This window comes from Pongo abelii, chromosome 7 (genome assembly GCF_028885655.2).
Source record: "Pongo abelii isolate AG06213 chromosome 7, NHGRI_mPonAbe1-v2.0_pri, whole genome shotgun sequence".
Taxonomy (NCBI): Eukaryota; Metazoa; Chordata; class Mammalia; order Primates; family Hominidae; genus Pongo; species Pongo abelii.
The window spans coordinates 128,400,543-128,416,871 of record NC_071992.2 but is presented as its reverse complement, the minus strand read 5'-3'; the positions used below and the strand labels follow the sequence as shown (position 1 = coordinate 128,416,871).

At 33.5% G+C, this 16,329-nt stretch overlaps 1 protein-coding gene across 4 annotated transcripts in view; it reads left to right on the top strand.

The window, feature by feature from the left end:
* The window catches only part of CSMD3 (CUB and Sushi multiple domains 3), a 1,211,731-nt gene extending 1,196,188 nt beyond the window's left edge, over nt 1-15,543 (top strand). For 2 of the 4 annotated variants that reach the window (XM_063726792.1, XM_024251069.3), the window contains 5 exons: nt 1,172-1,330; nt 4,023-4,135; nt 6,850-6,937; nt 9,577-9,712; nt 13,538-15,533. In XM_063726792.1, coding sequence (XP_063582862.1) covers nt 1,172-1,330; nt 4,023-4,135; nt 6,850-6,937; nt 9,577-9,712; nt 13,538-13,697 — 656 coding nt within the window. In that variant the 3' untranslated portion in view covers nt 13,698-15,533. Of the gene's footprint in view, nt 1-1,171; nt 1,331-4,022; nt 4,136-6,849; nt 6,938-9,576; nt 9,713-13,537 lie in introns of all 4 variants that reach the window. The other 2 variants (XM_054518783.2, XM_063726791.1) reach the window with 2 other exon arrangements.
* Nucleotides 15,544-16,329: the final 786 nt, after the last annotated feature.

Sequence of the window (16,329 nt, the reverse complement as noted above, 5' to 3'; positions counted from 1 at the left end):
TTGCTTATAAATTATCATGGAAATAAAAATTTTAGTTGGTACTGAAATATTCAGTAAAAACAGAACTCTTAGGTATTTTTATGCTGATCCGCCACAGTGGTTTTGCTTTCTTGGTTTAATAGAATTCAGGGAATACACAGCTTGTAATGGCAATCCCTGTGATCTGACTGGTAAAATGTGTGGTACATGCATATATCAGATGACAAATCATCAATAACTTGTTAGACAAATTTAAAAAAGACTTTTTCCTAAATCCACTTCATTCACTCATTCATCCAAAGAGGGTTGGGTCCCTTGAATAGCTGATTTCTAGGGATGTGCTATGCTGTGAGGTAAAGGATTAATGCAGCTTCTCTTAGCTGCTGCCCAGGAGTTGTGTAGACTTTGACATAACTAATTTATATAACTCTAAATTACATAAATAATTTATATAAATACAATAAGTCTTTTTGGCTAGTATCTAAAATAGTGTTTTTTCTTTAGATGAAAATTTTATAAGCTTTAGAATGTTCTTTGATTCTACCACAATTCATCTCTCAACATTGAGAGTCCAACAATACTAGTGACAATTTCTAAAAATACCTGTATACCTCAAAGGTGTCAATATGGTGGAGCCCTGTTCTTCTTCAGGAGCATCTGTTATCAGAAGAACTAAACTCAGTATTCTGTAAGGGGGAACACAGAAGCACTGTCTCATGATAATTTTGCAGGACCTTTCTGCAAAGGCAGGGTTTAACTCTTTGCTATTCCTCTTAAAAATCTATTCTCACTGCTAGAAAAAAAGCAGGCCTCTTGGGACTTGGGTAAAGTTTTACTGCCATGGTGATGTGAAATCATTTTATTTTCCTTCAGAAAGAAATATATTGCATACAAGACCAAAGATAAGTGAAGTTTATATTTACCTGGGTTCTAAAAATAAACCTAATGTCTTTTACTGGTGTTTTCTGTTTTTCTCTTATCGATAACATATGAACAAATCTAGATTATTACAATGTTGATTTATTCTAAAAAATGGAAACACTTTTATATGAAGAATTAATTTTGTAACACACATTCAACATTATTGTGTATTTAGCAATACATCATTATTCAATACACTAATACTCTATTTAATGCTTATATTTATATGGCATTGTAAAATTAATGTGTAGTATATTTAATCTATTCACAGTTCCTGATGATGTATTTGCCCAAAATTATATATGGAAAGGCTCTTACAATTTCAAAGGAAGGAAACAACCCATGACCTTGACAGTTACTAGTTTCAATGCTTCCACTGGGAGAGTTAACGCAACACTGAGCAATAGCAACATGGAGCTGCCACTTTCAGGTATCGCAATAAAAACAGCAACAAAATATACCTTCATGCCTTTATTTCTATTATGATTTCATCATTTTTAGTAATGCTTTTTATATGGTGAAATGTTTATTTTGATACATTTGCTTTTGATGACATTCATATTCACTCAGAACTAAGGTTTTCTGGTTTTTGGATTGATGAATGAATATTACTACAGAAATATAAAACTAGTTTTAAAATGAGTTATTTAAATAATTTTTGGTAGCTGGAATTAGATGTCATATATTAGATCATAACATTTAATTTAGGTATGAATACAACTAAATCTTTCTCTATTCTCATAAAACCACGGAGACCAAATCATTGATTTCTCAACTATTCTGTGGGCACAAAACTATTTCTTCAAATGACCATGTTTATAGATAGACATCCAATATTTAAGACAAATAAAGATAGAGCTATACTTGTTTAAACAGACATAAGGGAACCAAAACCTGGTCAATCTCCTTAAGTTTCTGTTTTCTCTGTCCAGTACACACATCTCTCATTATCTTTGATTGCACTGGTTTTCCTAACACTCAGATATTCTCTCAAAAGTCATCTCCTCAAGCAATACTCCCGATGACCTGACCTAAAGGAATCTTTGTATTACAAATGCTGTCAGACATATTCTTAGTTTTAGGCAGCCTTACAGTGTTTTTTTCTTTTCAATATTTGAAATTACATTTGTTATATTTATTATTTATTGTGTGTCTATATTCTAACAATATAAAATAAATTCTAAGAAAGCTCTTTGCCTTCCAACTTAATATTGTATTCCCAGAGGCTAGCAGAACATCTGAAACAAAATAGGCCTCAATAAATATTTTCAAATTAATGCATTTGAATTATAATTGCTGTCATTTTTTAAAATGAGTCACTATGATATTTGATATTGCAAATATGAAATATATACTGTAAAATTCTTCTCTGTATAGATATAACCCACATAAATATTAATAATGAAATAATTTGTGCTGTAAAAAATGGAAAATAAAATTATATTCATTGATTTTATAAATTTTAGAATAAGTATTAAGTGTCATTCTTATTATTGAATGATCCTCCATTAAACACAAAGTAAAAATATTAGAAGTTAATATGTAGTATAATTTTAAAAATACATATAATTACATTAATCGAAAGAAGCTTTAAATGAATGAGACAAACATGTTTAAATTGTGACTGATGCTTTGTTTAACTTTGATGTGTTAACAAAGTTTTTCTTTATTTTCTATAAAAGAGCCCAAAAGAAATGTATTCTTATTCTAATCTAGATAAACTCAAGAGTTTTCTGTATATATGGAAAGACAAAGAATTAGATTAATTTGCTTTCACTTACTGTCTCCATATAAACCAATTGTAGCAATTTTTCAGCAATATTATTATCAATTACTTTTATATCTTCCTCCTATTGATTATAATTTACCTTAGGCCACGATCTGTGTCTCATTATCTTTTCATTCCCTGCATATTATAGTGCCCTATTACATAGGTGAACAATTAAGTTAGAATGAACGAATACAGTCAAGTTTTAAACAATGGTTAATCAGATTTTTTCTTAGATCCTATTTTCTATTATTTCCCTAAACATGTTTTCACTCCAGCTTATTGCTACCCTTAGAACACCTACTGTGTAAAAATCATTGCATATATTTCTGCTTCTCTTCCTTATGTCATTGCTTGTATGTACCTTCCCAAACGAACAATCCTACTTTATTTTTAAGAACAAGTTCAAATGCCGTGTTTTCTTTTCTTTTTTTTTTTTTTTTTCTTTTTCTTGAGACGGTGTCTTGCTCTGTCACCCAGTCTGGAGTGCAGTGGTGCCATCTCAGCTCACTGCAACCTCCGGCTCCTGGGCTCAAGCCATCCTCCCACCTCAGCCTCCTGAGCAGCTGGGACTACAGGTGCATGCCACCACGGATGGCTAATTTTTTAAAGTATTTTTTGTAAAGATGGGGTTTTGCCACCTTGCTTAGGCTGGTCTGGAACTCCTAAGTTCATACTTTTGGATTCAGGCGATCTGTCCACCTTGGCTTCCCAAAGTGCTGGGATTACAGGTATGAGCCACCGTGCTTGGCCCTCCAGTGCTTTTCCTTAGTAACTATTCCTTGATCATTCCAGTGTGAAACGATCTGTCTCTGGCTTTTAATTTATCACATTCTCTCATGTGTTTGATTTAGCTATGTACCTTACTTATACCTCCTACTTTGTTGGAAATTATTAAAAATAGGAACAACATATATTCATCTTTGCGGCTCAAGCAGCACCTAGAATACTCTTTTTCACTGAATTGGCACCTAATTTGTTATTAAGGAAAATATCAGGAATTTTAACACTGGATTTGTGTGCTTGAAAATTTTAGAATCTGTGGGAAGAAATCATTTTGTTTTCAATATCATGGAATGATGTTATTAAGAATACTAGTGCTTAATTGTGATAGCATGGGAAATTTAAACCCCACAACTAAGAAATAAGTTGAGGATTTCAGAAGACAGATAAATCAATGTATATTACAGGATTTGCAAAGAGCGTTATAGGTTAAGCCATCCTTGACTTGCCCTTGTTTTATTTCTTTTTTTATTACATATCTTACATAATCTATTTAAGGAATGATAGATAATAAAATGAAGTATAACTATTTACAAAGTTAAGTAGACTAAAGTGTCCTTGCATTTTACAGGGGTATATAAAAGCCAGGAAGCTCGCCTAATGTTACACATATATCTTATTAAAGTACCTGCTCATGCTTCTGTGAAGAAAATGAAGGAAGAAAATTGGGCAATGGATGGCTTTGTAAGTATAGCTATTTTAACATCTGCTGCTGATTTTAATGATAAATTTGTAGCTTGTACAGGAGGGGAGAGTTTTCTAAATTTAGCTAATTATGAATACATACACATATATATTAGTAAATATAAATATTTAGTATTCTAAAGTTCAAGCCTAGGAATACTGGATTCTGATGTGCTTTGCTTACTTTTGTTGTGTGTGTGTGTGGGGGGGGTGTATGTGTGTGGGGGGGTATGGGTGGATGTGGGTGTGTGTATGTGTGTGTGCTGACATGCATTTAGTTTTTCACTGATTTCATCAAATATATTCCATCTACAGTCAGCACTGTGGTCAATAAATCTGGATAAAATATAATTCAATCTTCGGAACCACTACTACTTAAGGAATATGCAACATATATTACAAAGCACATCAGAAAATTAAATATCCCCATTATATTGAAGCATGAATTTAGACTATTTTATATATAATGTCCATGAAAAGGAACTTAATGTGAGCTGCTTCCTGTGGGGAGATAGTTACTGTAGCTTCACCATGGAGTCACTTCTTCTATTAAATGATTTATGTGAGTGGAGTTTTAAGACTGACAATGGAAAACACAAGGGCCAGGAGTCTTTGCTGAAGAGTCAGCATGAGAGATCTGACTGTATCCTCTCAAGTACCAAGCCTTTTTTTCATAAGGAAAACTTAATGGGAAAGAAGATACTGTACTGGGTCATAGGCTGCTATGTAGTAGCCTTCAATAAGTTTCAATAAGCCTTCAATAAGTTCAAGAAGCCTACTATCTAGTAGGCTTCAATAAGTTTGGTTCCTGAGGAAAAAAAGTGTTTATCCTATTTCTGCATTCTGTATTCATGGAGTTGAGAACTGACTCAAATCTTCAATGCACTCAGATTGTTTAATTGTATTATTTTATGTAGGAAACAAAGTGAATTGATTCATTAAAATATTGGAGTTTGAGCTTCTTCTTAGAAGTACTTTATTTTTTAGGGTGGCCATACCCAGAGTATAATGTCTGATAATAAAGAATAAATCACTTGTTGTGAAATGTCAGACTTGCAGGGGTGGTTTGGTATCCTTTGCTTTTTAGTGTGAGGATTCAAGATTCTTACAACTTTTATAATAATGTTCATGACTTAGGTAACTAATTGCCGTTAATTAACACAAACTTCAGGATGTATCACTTTACTACTTAGTAGTAAGAATTGCTGAAATGTAACATTTCCTATTTTATTTATGAGATCAAATTAGATTATGCATATAAAGTATTTTTTAAATATAATATTTTATACGAATGTAAGGTGCATGTAGTATTTAGCATTGGCAACATTAGACATAGCCATGAAGCCTCTGGTCAAACAATAATAAGTATTTAGTTATTTGTCATTTGTAATGGGTTAGCTGTGGAGGCAGTACTTGAGGCTGTGGTATTAAGTCCAGGTCTTCATGTCTCATCATCTCATTTTGGGGCAGAGTCTGAAAGGGCACTTGCTGCCTAGAGCATGTACTTCTCTTGTCAGAACTCCAAAACTCTCAGAGGGGCAAGTGGTTCTGAAATAAGCTGTGATTCTCAAATAAGCTCAAATCCATTGACCTATGCCTTTTTCTTGCAGCTCAATGTAGATATAAGTCACGTATCCTACAATTCACCCATTTAAAAATGTCCAATTCAGTGGTTTTCAATATATGTACACATATATGGAACCCTCACCATAGCTGATTATAAAATACTTTCATTTTTTTTGAGCAGAGCCTCACTCTGTCACCGAGGCTGGAGTGCAGTCGCATGATCTCAGCTCACTACAATCTCCACCTACCAGGTTCAAGCAATTCTCCTGCCTCAGCCTCCTGAGTAGCTGGGATTAGAGCTACGCGCCACCACCCCTGGCTAATTTTTGTAATTTTAGTAGAGACAGGGGTTTCACCATGTTGGCTAGGCTGGTCTCAAACTCCAGACCTCAAGTGATTTGCCCGCCTTGGCCTTCCAAAGTGTTGGAATTACAGGCGTGAGCCACCTCGCCCAGACTACAATACTTTCTTCATGTTATAAAGAAACTCCACAGCCTTTAGCTATCAACTCCTGCCTTACATTCTCAAATCAGCTCTGAGTAACCACTAACCTATTTTCTGTCTGTATAGATTTCCCTGTTCTGACTTTCATATGAATGGAATCATATAGTATGTGGCCTTTTGTGGCTGGCTTCTTCCACTTGGTGTGATGGGAAGTATGGCTCTTAAGGCCTAGGCTTGCAACTTAACTATTGTCAATCCCAACCCCCACACTCCACAGGCCCAAGCAAGTCACAGGACCAAGTCCAACTCAATGAGATAGGGAGTAAACTCTTCTCATGAAGGTTGGGAGAGCGGGGATGTGGAACAGTAATAGAATTTACTAAGTAAAGTATTTTTATGTTTTAATTTTTAATTGATCACTGTATTTCCTCATGTCATTGCTTTTTATTGACAGCAGATGTCTATATCATACATTAATAACCAGTCTCTTTTTTATATCATAATTATTTCAAATTAGAAAATTTACTTTTGCTTTTAATGATGGAAAATTTGCACAATGTGCTATGTTTTGCAAAGGAGGAAAATATAGAAGAAAGGAACTTGTGATAATATTTATTTCAGAATAAAATTGTGTATTTATTAAGGCTGGGAAAATATAGCTATGGCCAGTATTCAGGTATATTTGGTTCTTTAAATATTTTTAGGTTTCTGCTGAGCCTGATGGAGCTACTTATGTATTTCAAGGATTTATTCAAGGCAAAGATTATGGACAATTTGGCCTACAAAGACTGGGTAATGTATTCGTTTTGATTTTCATGAACTTCTGTTATTATCCCAGACATCATAAAAAAAAGACTGTTGATTCTGTACATTAGGTACACTTACTGCACTGTAAATTCTGCACTGCCAGGACTATGCATTGATACCTTTGATAGCCCTTTTAAATAATCGTGTTCTTCAAAATATTGGATCTTTATGTACCAACTCTGTACAGTGTTTAGATTTTCATGGTATTTCTAATAAATATGACAAACTGGCTTGCCTTTAAGCACATAAAAAGGAGAAAAAGTGATATAGATAAAAAAGAAAATATTAAACTGTAAATTATTTTATTGTATCTCATGAGAACTGTACTACTTTTCTTCAGTTTGAATATTGTCGCAGTTTTCACTCCTCTGAAAATGTAGTGACACTTTGAGAAACTCATAGAGTCTGGAAAGAGAAAATAACTTTGAGGAATGGGCCCCTTTTGGAGACTTGGTTCTCTTCAAATATGTAAATTTTCTGTGGTGGGAAGCAAAGAATTTTGTCATTTTTATTTCCAACTCTTCTATATGTATATAAACCTTTAATGGCCTTGTAAGAATGTGTTTATACACATAGCTTTCGGTGTATAATTCTCCTATGAGCTGCTGTCTCCCATTATTATACTGTGACAGGGACACACAAAGAAGAAATTCAGGCTCTAAAAATTATTATTTCACATTTATCTTTTAAGAAATGAACTTTTTTTTTTTTTTTTTTTTGAGACAGAGTCATGCTCTTGTCACCCAGGCTGGAGTGCAATGGCACAGTCTTGGCTCACTGCAACCTCCTCCTCCTGGGTTCAAGGGATTCTCCTGTCTCAGCCTCCTGAGTAGCTGGGATTACAGGCCACCATGCACACCACCATGGTAGCTGGAATTAGCCACCATGCCTGGCTATGTATTTTTAGTAGAGACAGGGTTTCACCATGTTGGCCAGGTGGGTCCCGAACTCCTCACCTCAGGTGATCCGCTCGCCTTGGCCTCCCCAAGTGCTGGGATTACAGGCATGAGCCACCATGCCCAGCCAAAAATGAACTTTTTTTAAAATTTTGAAATTTTACATAGCTGTACTAAGTCATAGGAAAAATAAGGTAAAAAATAAGATACTAATTTTCTTTAACCTGGACAAAGATGAGGTTTAGTTAAATGTAACTGTTTATCAAAGAGAGAAATTAGCTTTTTCTACATGAAAAATAATAAGATGCCATTTACATCACATCCTGCCTGTGTTCATCTTAAAAACAGGATAAACCACTCATTAACACAATGCATTTACACAGTTGTATAATTTAGTGCTGAATATTTTCATGTAGTATTCTCCAAAGTGTCTCAAACACTACAAGTCTGAAGCAGAATCCACAAAAATGGAACTATTTCCTTTTGAGAAATAACTGGTATTTCCTTTTCCCTCATTCCTGTGCAAATGTGTTGACAAACTTTTCTTATTTCCTAACTCTGCGAATGCCATCTGCATTTACTGAGCTTCAAGTAGAATACTTGTAATCCTGTGTCTTCTTGCCTCTTACATCCACATAAACAAGTTCTGTTAATTTTCATTATGAAATCTTCCTCAAATCTATTGTCCCATGCACTTCCTAGTGCTCTAGTTTAAATTTTAATTCCTTTTTTTTTTTTTTTATCTCGGTTGTCACTACAATCTTCTAACTACACCTGATTCCAGTCTGTATTCCCTGAAGTCCATCCTGCTACAGCTGTGTTCTAAATCTCATGTCATATCACTGGGTCTTTTATTTCTAAACACCTTCAGTTGTTCCTCACTGAGGTGGATAGTAACTCTGGCTGGGTGCCATCACTCATGCCTGTAATCCCAGCACTTTGGGAAGCTGAGGCATGTGGATCACTTGAGTCCAGAAGTTCAAGACCAGCATAGGCAACATGGTGAAACCCAGTCTCCACAAAAAATACAAAAGTTAGCCGGGTGTGGTTGCATGTGCCTGCAGTCCCAGCTACTTAGGAGGCTGAGGCAGGAAGATCGCATGAGCCAAGGAGGTGGAGGCTGCAGTCAGCCACGACCACTCCACTGCACTGCAGCCTGGGTGACAAAGTGAGACCCTGTCTCAAGAAAAAAGAAAAAAAGAAAAGAAAAAGAAAAAAAAAGTTTGAGTTTGTCAGAATGATATTTATTCCCTTTTAGAGTCTAGCCATAGTTTATTGTTTTAACCTCCCACTCCTATTTCATGTCAGTGCTTGTCACATCCACTTACCTTCCCATTTCTAGGCTTGTGATGATTTTTCAAGCCAAGCCTATGTTGTATATCCTCCAGAATTACTCCTTTTCTTTCTAAAGCACATTGACCATTAATTCATGCTTGATATATACACTTATTATATACTTCACACATCTTCCCGCTATTGTATAAACTCCTTAGTTCAAGGGCTCTGCCTATTTTTCAGTCTGTACCCTTTCCTGGAAAAATATCTTCTAAGAGGCATTGTGCAAACATGTGAAATGAGTTGAAGGAGCTTTGTGAATTATTTTTGTTTACTATGTGATTTCCAGGAAGCTATCTTGAGAATGGAAGAAATTAATTGATTCATGAGAGTAGAAATTAATTATGATAAAAGAGTTGATTTTGTATTTATAATTTATTTTTTATTTTGTAGGACTGAATATGTCAGAAGGTTCAAATTCTTCAAATCAACCTCATGGTACAAATAGTAGTTCTGTGGCCATTGCTATTCTTGTGCCTTTTTTTGCACTTATATTTGCAGGATTTGGATTTTATCTTTATAAACAAAGGTAAGCTCATTGATTTTTAGCTACAAAATGTTTCCCAAATCTATGTTTCATGTTATTTCTACTGCTCTAGTTCAAATCTTAATTTCAAAATTTTTTTCTGAGTTGTTGAAATGTCTGTGTGCCAACTATTGTCATAGTCATTGAAAAACTTATTTCCCCTAACCACCCCTGCAACATTACATACAACATAACAAAAGTGCTCTATTAAATTGCACAAGCATTCAGTTTAACTTTTCTTTTGCCTGTCAATTTCCTGGCATGGACCTAATTGTAAAAGTTATTTCTACATTATCTATAATGAGACTTTAGAGATAGAAAATCTAGGTTAAAGTTTAAATTAGAGAGGTAATATCTGCTGCCAGATATATTTAGAAAACTAAGAAGAAGCTTGTGTCCAAACCTCTCAGTTCACGTAAAACTGCTAACTGATTTTACCCAGGCAGACAGATGGCAAAATCCTCTAATCTTCTCATTCATCTTCTGTTGTTTTTTGATGAATTGCAATTAATATATTTGTGATAGATCTAATATATAGCTGTACATATTATTAGTAGGTCCTGTTCTCCCAGTCCATTACAAATCCTGATGAGTGCTTTACTATATCCCACTATTTGGGACAATGCCTTATTAAGAAAAAATATGTGGGTAGTCAGATAATTAAATGACTATAACCTAAATGCCTTTCCTCCAAAATTGATATTTTCCTTTTTTTTTCTTTTTTTTTTTTTTTTTTGAGACGGAGTCTCGCTCTGTCGCTCAGGATGGAGTGCAGTGGCACAATCTCGGCTCACTGCAAGCTCCGCCTCCCGGGTTCACGCCATTCTCCTGCCTCAGCCTCCCAAGTAGCTGGGACTACAGGTGCCCACCATCATGCCTGGCTAATTTTTTGTATTTTTAGTAGAGATGGGGTTTCACCATGTTAGCAAGGATGGTCTCGATCTCCTGACCTCGTGATCCGCCCGCCTCAGCCTCCCAAAGTGCTGGGATTACAGGCGTGAGCCACCGCAAAATTGTTATTTTCATTTGGGGTCAGTCTGCAACGTCTAAGAATGATTTATTTAATATTATGTAAATGTGTACTGAGTGTGAATTACCAGCTACTTAGGTCTAGCCAATATCAGATTTTATTAATAGATAAAGAATAATCATCACTAAATTTATTTATAGGACAACCTAAGTCAACTTTTTAAAAATTGTGGTAAAATTAATATGACATAAACCACATCATTTTAACCATTTTAAAGACTACGATTCAGTGGCATTTAGTGCATTCATAGTGCCATACAACCATCACTACTATTTATTTCCAAAATATTTTGGAACCCCAAAAATGCCAAAGGGAAGCTGTACTCATTAAGTTGTCACTCCTCACTCCCCTCATCCAGCTGCAGGTAACTACAAATCTGTTTGCTTATTCTGCATATATTTTACATAAATGGAATCATACAATATGTGACATTTTGTATCTGGCTTCTTAAACTTACCGAAATGTTTTCAAATTTTATCCATGTTATAGCATGCATCAGTACTTCATTCTCTTATATGGCTAAATAATATTCCATTGTATGGATGAATGTGTCCATTCATCAACTGATGGACATTTGAGTTGTTTCTACCTTTTGACTACTGTGAATAGTGCTGCCATACATATTTGTGTATAAGTTTTTGTTTGAACACTCATTTTCAGTTCTTTTCAGCATATACCCAGGAATGAAATTACTGGAATATGTGGCAATTCTCTGTTTAATTAACTGAGTAACCATCAAGGTGTTCTGCACAGCAGCGGCAGCATTTTCCATTCCTATTGGCAATGGATAAAGGTTCTGCTTTGTCCATAGCCTAACCAACACTTGTTATTTTCCAGGTTTGGGGGGCTTTTGTCTTTTGTTTTTTATTAAAGCCATCCTTGTGTATGTGAAGCTGTATCTCATTGTGGTTTTGATTTCCATTCTCATAATTATAAGTGATGTTGAGCATCCTTTTATGTGCTTGTTGGCCCTTTGTCCATTTTTCTTGAAATGCCTATTCAAATACTTTGTCCATATCTAAATTAGGTTGTTTGTCTTTTTGGTTGTAAGAGTTCTCTATATATTTTAGACACTAGGCCCTTATCAGATATATGTTTTGCAAATATTTTCTCCCTTTCCGTGGGTTGTATTTTCACTGTCTTGAGAGTGTTCTTTGATGTACAAAAGTTTTCCATTTGATGAAGTTGAATTTATTTTTTTTCCTCTTACTTGTACTTTTGATGTCAAATCCAAGAAACCATTGCCAAATTCAAGGCCATGTGTTTTTCCTAAGAGTTTTATTAATTTAGCTCTTGTGTTTAGGGCTTTGATTCATTTTGAGTTAAATTTGATTCATGGTGTGAATTTTTAAAACTTGGTAATATTTTCCTTCAAGTTGTTGAATATTTAGAAGGGGCAATTATTTTGTATCTTAATGATTATTACCTAATTAGAAGGCAATGATGTTGCTTTGGTTTTTATTTTAGATCTAGTTTGGAAAAAATATGATCCAGTAGAGTTATGGTATTAGACACACTTAGTAAGAGCAAGTTATTAGCTTTCTCCCAATAAACCTAAGGTAGTTTCCTTTACAATTATTGTCATAGAAATCACCTAATATTTTTGAAATATAGATAAATTCAGAAAAATGCATTAGTTATAGTAAAATAATATAATGGCAATTACAAATTACAATAAAATTAATAGTTGAAATTTGATTGTTCAGTAGAAACAGAGTTGAGAAACAAATTTATTTTTAAGATATATCCCTTTTAGGAATTAGGCCCCAGAAACAGATAGCAGCAAGTCTGCCTTTTTTCCATTACAAATGTGAGCAAGTTATACATGCTTTGTGGGAAAGATAAACTAGATTAGCATTAGTCAAAGGTGGAAGAAATAAAGAAATGAATCAGAATTTCAAGACCAGCCAACCCAGAATTCATGTGTCTGGTTAACTGTCAGTAATCCTTTATAAACTATTTTCGTGACTTGAGTATGAGTGTAGCCATTTCTTCTTTGAATTTTTGAATTTGCATGCTTTAATGTGTACCATTTAAAAAATAAAATTGAGCATTCATGTTTTGGGATACTCCAAAGTACCTTTCCAAATTAGGCCTCAGCATTAATTGTGTACTCTTCAGGGAATCTCCTTCTCTTTTTAGTGTGGAACCGACTTATAATTCGGGTTTCAGATTGAATGTTACCTCCTAAAAGATGCTTTTTTCTATTACCTCTCCTAAAATGGCTTCCAGTTACTTTTCACATTAACCATTTTCCTTTTCATCATAACAATTCTCATTACCTACTATTTTTGGTTTTATTTATTTTAATTTATTCTTGTTTTCTATCACTACAATGTGAACTCCCTGAAAGTAAAGACTAGTCTTTTTTTTTTAAAAAAATGATATACCCAATGCCTAGAATCATGACTGGTGCATAATAGATGTTCAGCAAATATTTGGTGAACAAATAAATAATGATGAGACTTAAATCCATCATCATTATTATTTATACTATAAATAAGTCATAATAATTTCTAATTTTGTAAGAAAATTTATTATAGCCATCATATCATTTATTTATATTTATGTTACTAATATTGATGCTGTATATAAATATGTAATATATGTAAAATTAAAAGTCACTCAGGTTTTTAAAGTAACAATGAAATTGTTCAAGTTGACTTACTGTGTTTATGATGTCTCAATTAATATTTTTAAGTTACATTATCTGCTAACGATGTACATTATGTTTGAGCTGTAGTCTGCTGTTTCTGGAAGAAAGTTCACACATAGCTAATCAATGTTCTCATCAACAGGACTGCACCTAAAACACAGTATACAGGATGTTCAGTTCATGAAAATAACAATGGCCAAGCAGCTTTTGAAAATCCCATGTATGACACCAACGCAAAGTCAGTGGAAGGGAAGGCAGTACGATTTGATCCCAACTTGAACACGGTTTGCACAATGGTATAACGAGGCAACCTTTGCCTTCTTCAAAAGCTTGGAAATTGACACACAAAACAGTGAACATTTAGTTCACTGCTAAACAAATTAAAGCACACTTTTCAGGACTTGCTGGGTCACCTTTTCCTGAGGAATGATACAGAAGAGTGTTTTTTCATAAACTGGACCATAATTCTTCATGTTTACCATGGAGAGTTTTACAGAAATTTGGCTGCACTCTGAGAGTGCTTACTCACAGTTTATTTGCTTTTTTTAAAAAGGAGATTATTCTAAAACATAAACTTATTTGCATATATTGGAGGAGCATCCACTATCAGTATTTCTGTGCTTTATAAACTATATTAGAGGGACTGGGTTTAAAAAAAAAGATATAGGGTAGAAATAAGAGCTATACTTACAAGAGTCAATAGATCACTGACTTCTCTTTAACTGTCCTGAGCTACATCACGCCCACAAGTCTGTCTTTCATACCACTCTATCTGCCATTCATTCTTGTTAAATGAGGCATTGTTTTCCTTATTTAAGATTGAGTTATGACTTTAAATGTTTATGAGCTAGTTTATGCCTCAGAAGAAATAAGGTTGCCCATTCCAATTTGAATCTTTCTATTTCTTATTCTTTAGTATCATATTGCTCTTCTTCTTTTAGACGGGTTGTCATAGTTTCTGCAAAGGGCAAGTTCATTGTGCTACCCTCCCGATTTCCCCATTATGGAGTAACCAGTATTATTCAGTGAGCTATGGGGTAGTGTTTAACTCCTTGCTTCAATATGGTTTTTTCCTATTTATTTTTATTATTTTTTAATCCCAAATGTGATAGTAGCTTCAGTATGTTTTCTCACCCAAAAACCATTTGGCTGGCAAAAATTATCTAGAAAAATTATTATTTTGCAGTTATCTGAGACACCAAACTTACCATGCTTTATTTTACAATATTTTGGAAAGACCAAATAAAATGTCCTAATAATCTACTCTATTTATATCTACATTTCCTTCCAGTTGAGTCTTCAAATTTAACGTTATTTTGACACTTTTAATTTTCATTTAACAATGGATTAGAAAAATATTTTGGTCTAGCCACTAAACAATGACTGAAAAAATTATTATTATAAATCATCAATATAAATTTATTGCCTAAAATTGTGGACTTATCATATTTTTATATATTTTTAAATTTCTGTACCTTTATTCTTAAACACCAAGTTTCAGATACAAGAGGTTTCTTTCATTGTCAAATTAAGATATGTATTTATAAGTTATTGGTGGCTCATTTAAACTGTATCATACAGTAATGCCAGCATTTTTATTTAATAGGTCATTGTCTTCCTTTTATAGCTGTTTTACTTCATTGAATATGATCATATACCCAGTGTTAACTCTTTGTTGTTGTCCCTTTCAAATATGGATAACTCTGTGAACAGTCTTGACTTTTTGTATCATGAGACAGAGTGCCTAATAGAAACCCTTGCACCTGGGAGCGCTGCTTGGATCTATCTCTACAACATTTAATGAATTTCTTGTAAACCACTTTGAGATACATTGTTTTGGAAATTCATACAATTTTCTCAACATTGTACTCTACTGGCAGGATGCAGTTTTAAATTTTATGACATCAGTTATTTATTCTTGTTTATTCAAATGACTGCAATAACAATGATTCATTCATTAATGTTAAGGCTAATACATTTAAGATCTTGTTTAAACAATGTTTCTTCTGCAACTGGCTACTCCTCTTATATTAATGCATACACTTTTGTAAAGAAGTATATTTTTATGAAAAGAAACTTTGTAAAAGTATGATGTAAATTTTCAGTGCAATGTAAACAAAATAAAAATGGATAATTGCTTTTGTAAAATGTGTTTTTTTTTTTCCAAAAATAAACTGTAACTGTTCAGGTTAGTAAAAGGAATGAACAACGCACATTTATTTGTTGTTTTTAAAAGTTCCCAAACTGCATATTCTATACATTTAGTTAGCAACATAATAATGAAATATGAGTGTTTTTCTTCTTTAAATTCCATACTTCCTCAACTATGACACTTTTGGGAAAACTGATTCCAAGTAAATATAGTAGTAACATAAGAACTTCATCTTATGTTGAATGAATGGTTTTCTAGAAAAAGAACAAGAACCTCATCTTAGAAGTTTGCTTAAATGCTAGTATTTAACAGTACTGTCTAAATTTAGTTACATCTGATGATTTCTAATATTTCTGTAGTATATTTTCATAGAGGTATGTTAGCATGCTCTATAGACGTGAACTCAAAACTTTTTGAATAGATTAAACTAATACTCAAAAACAAATATATTTTTGTCAAGATGGAGGATTTCCATAAATAAATGGAACGTGTAAAAATCTGTATTCAAGAAACTTATTGTTTCTATAAATTCAAATTACAAGTTACTAAGTTCAATTTTATTAGATAACTCTTTTTTACAAAACACAGTGTCTTTATATTTTCAGAACCTCAAACTCCAGCCTGTATAGTCTATCTCTGTTTATTACACTTTAGCTTTAGAAATGTATGGTTCTTGATACAATTGTAGCTCTTTGTTAACTTTGTTACCTCCACCTTTCACTCATTTCACATCTATAATTCCACTTGTTGTTCTTCATCTTTTTTTTAATTCTTCTTTGTGT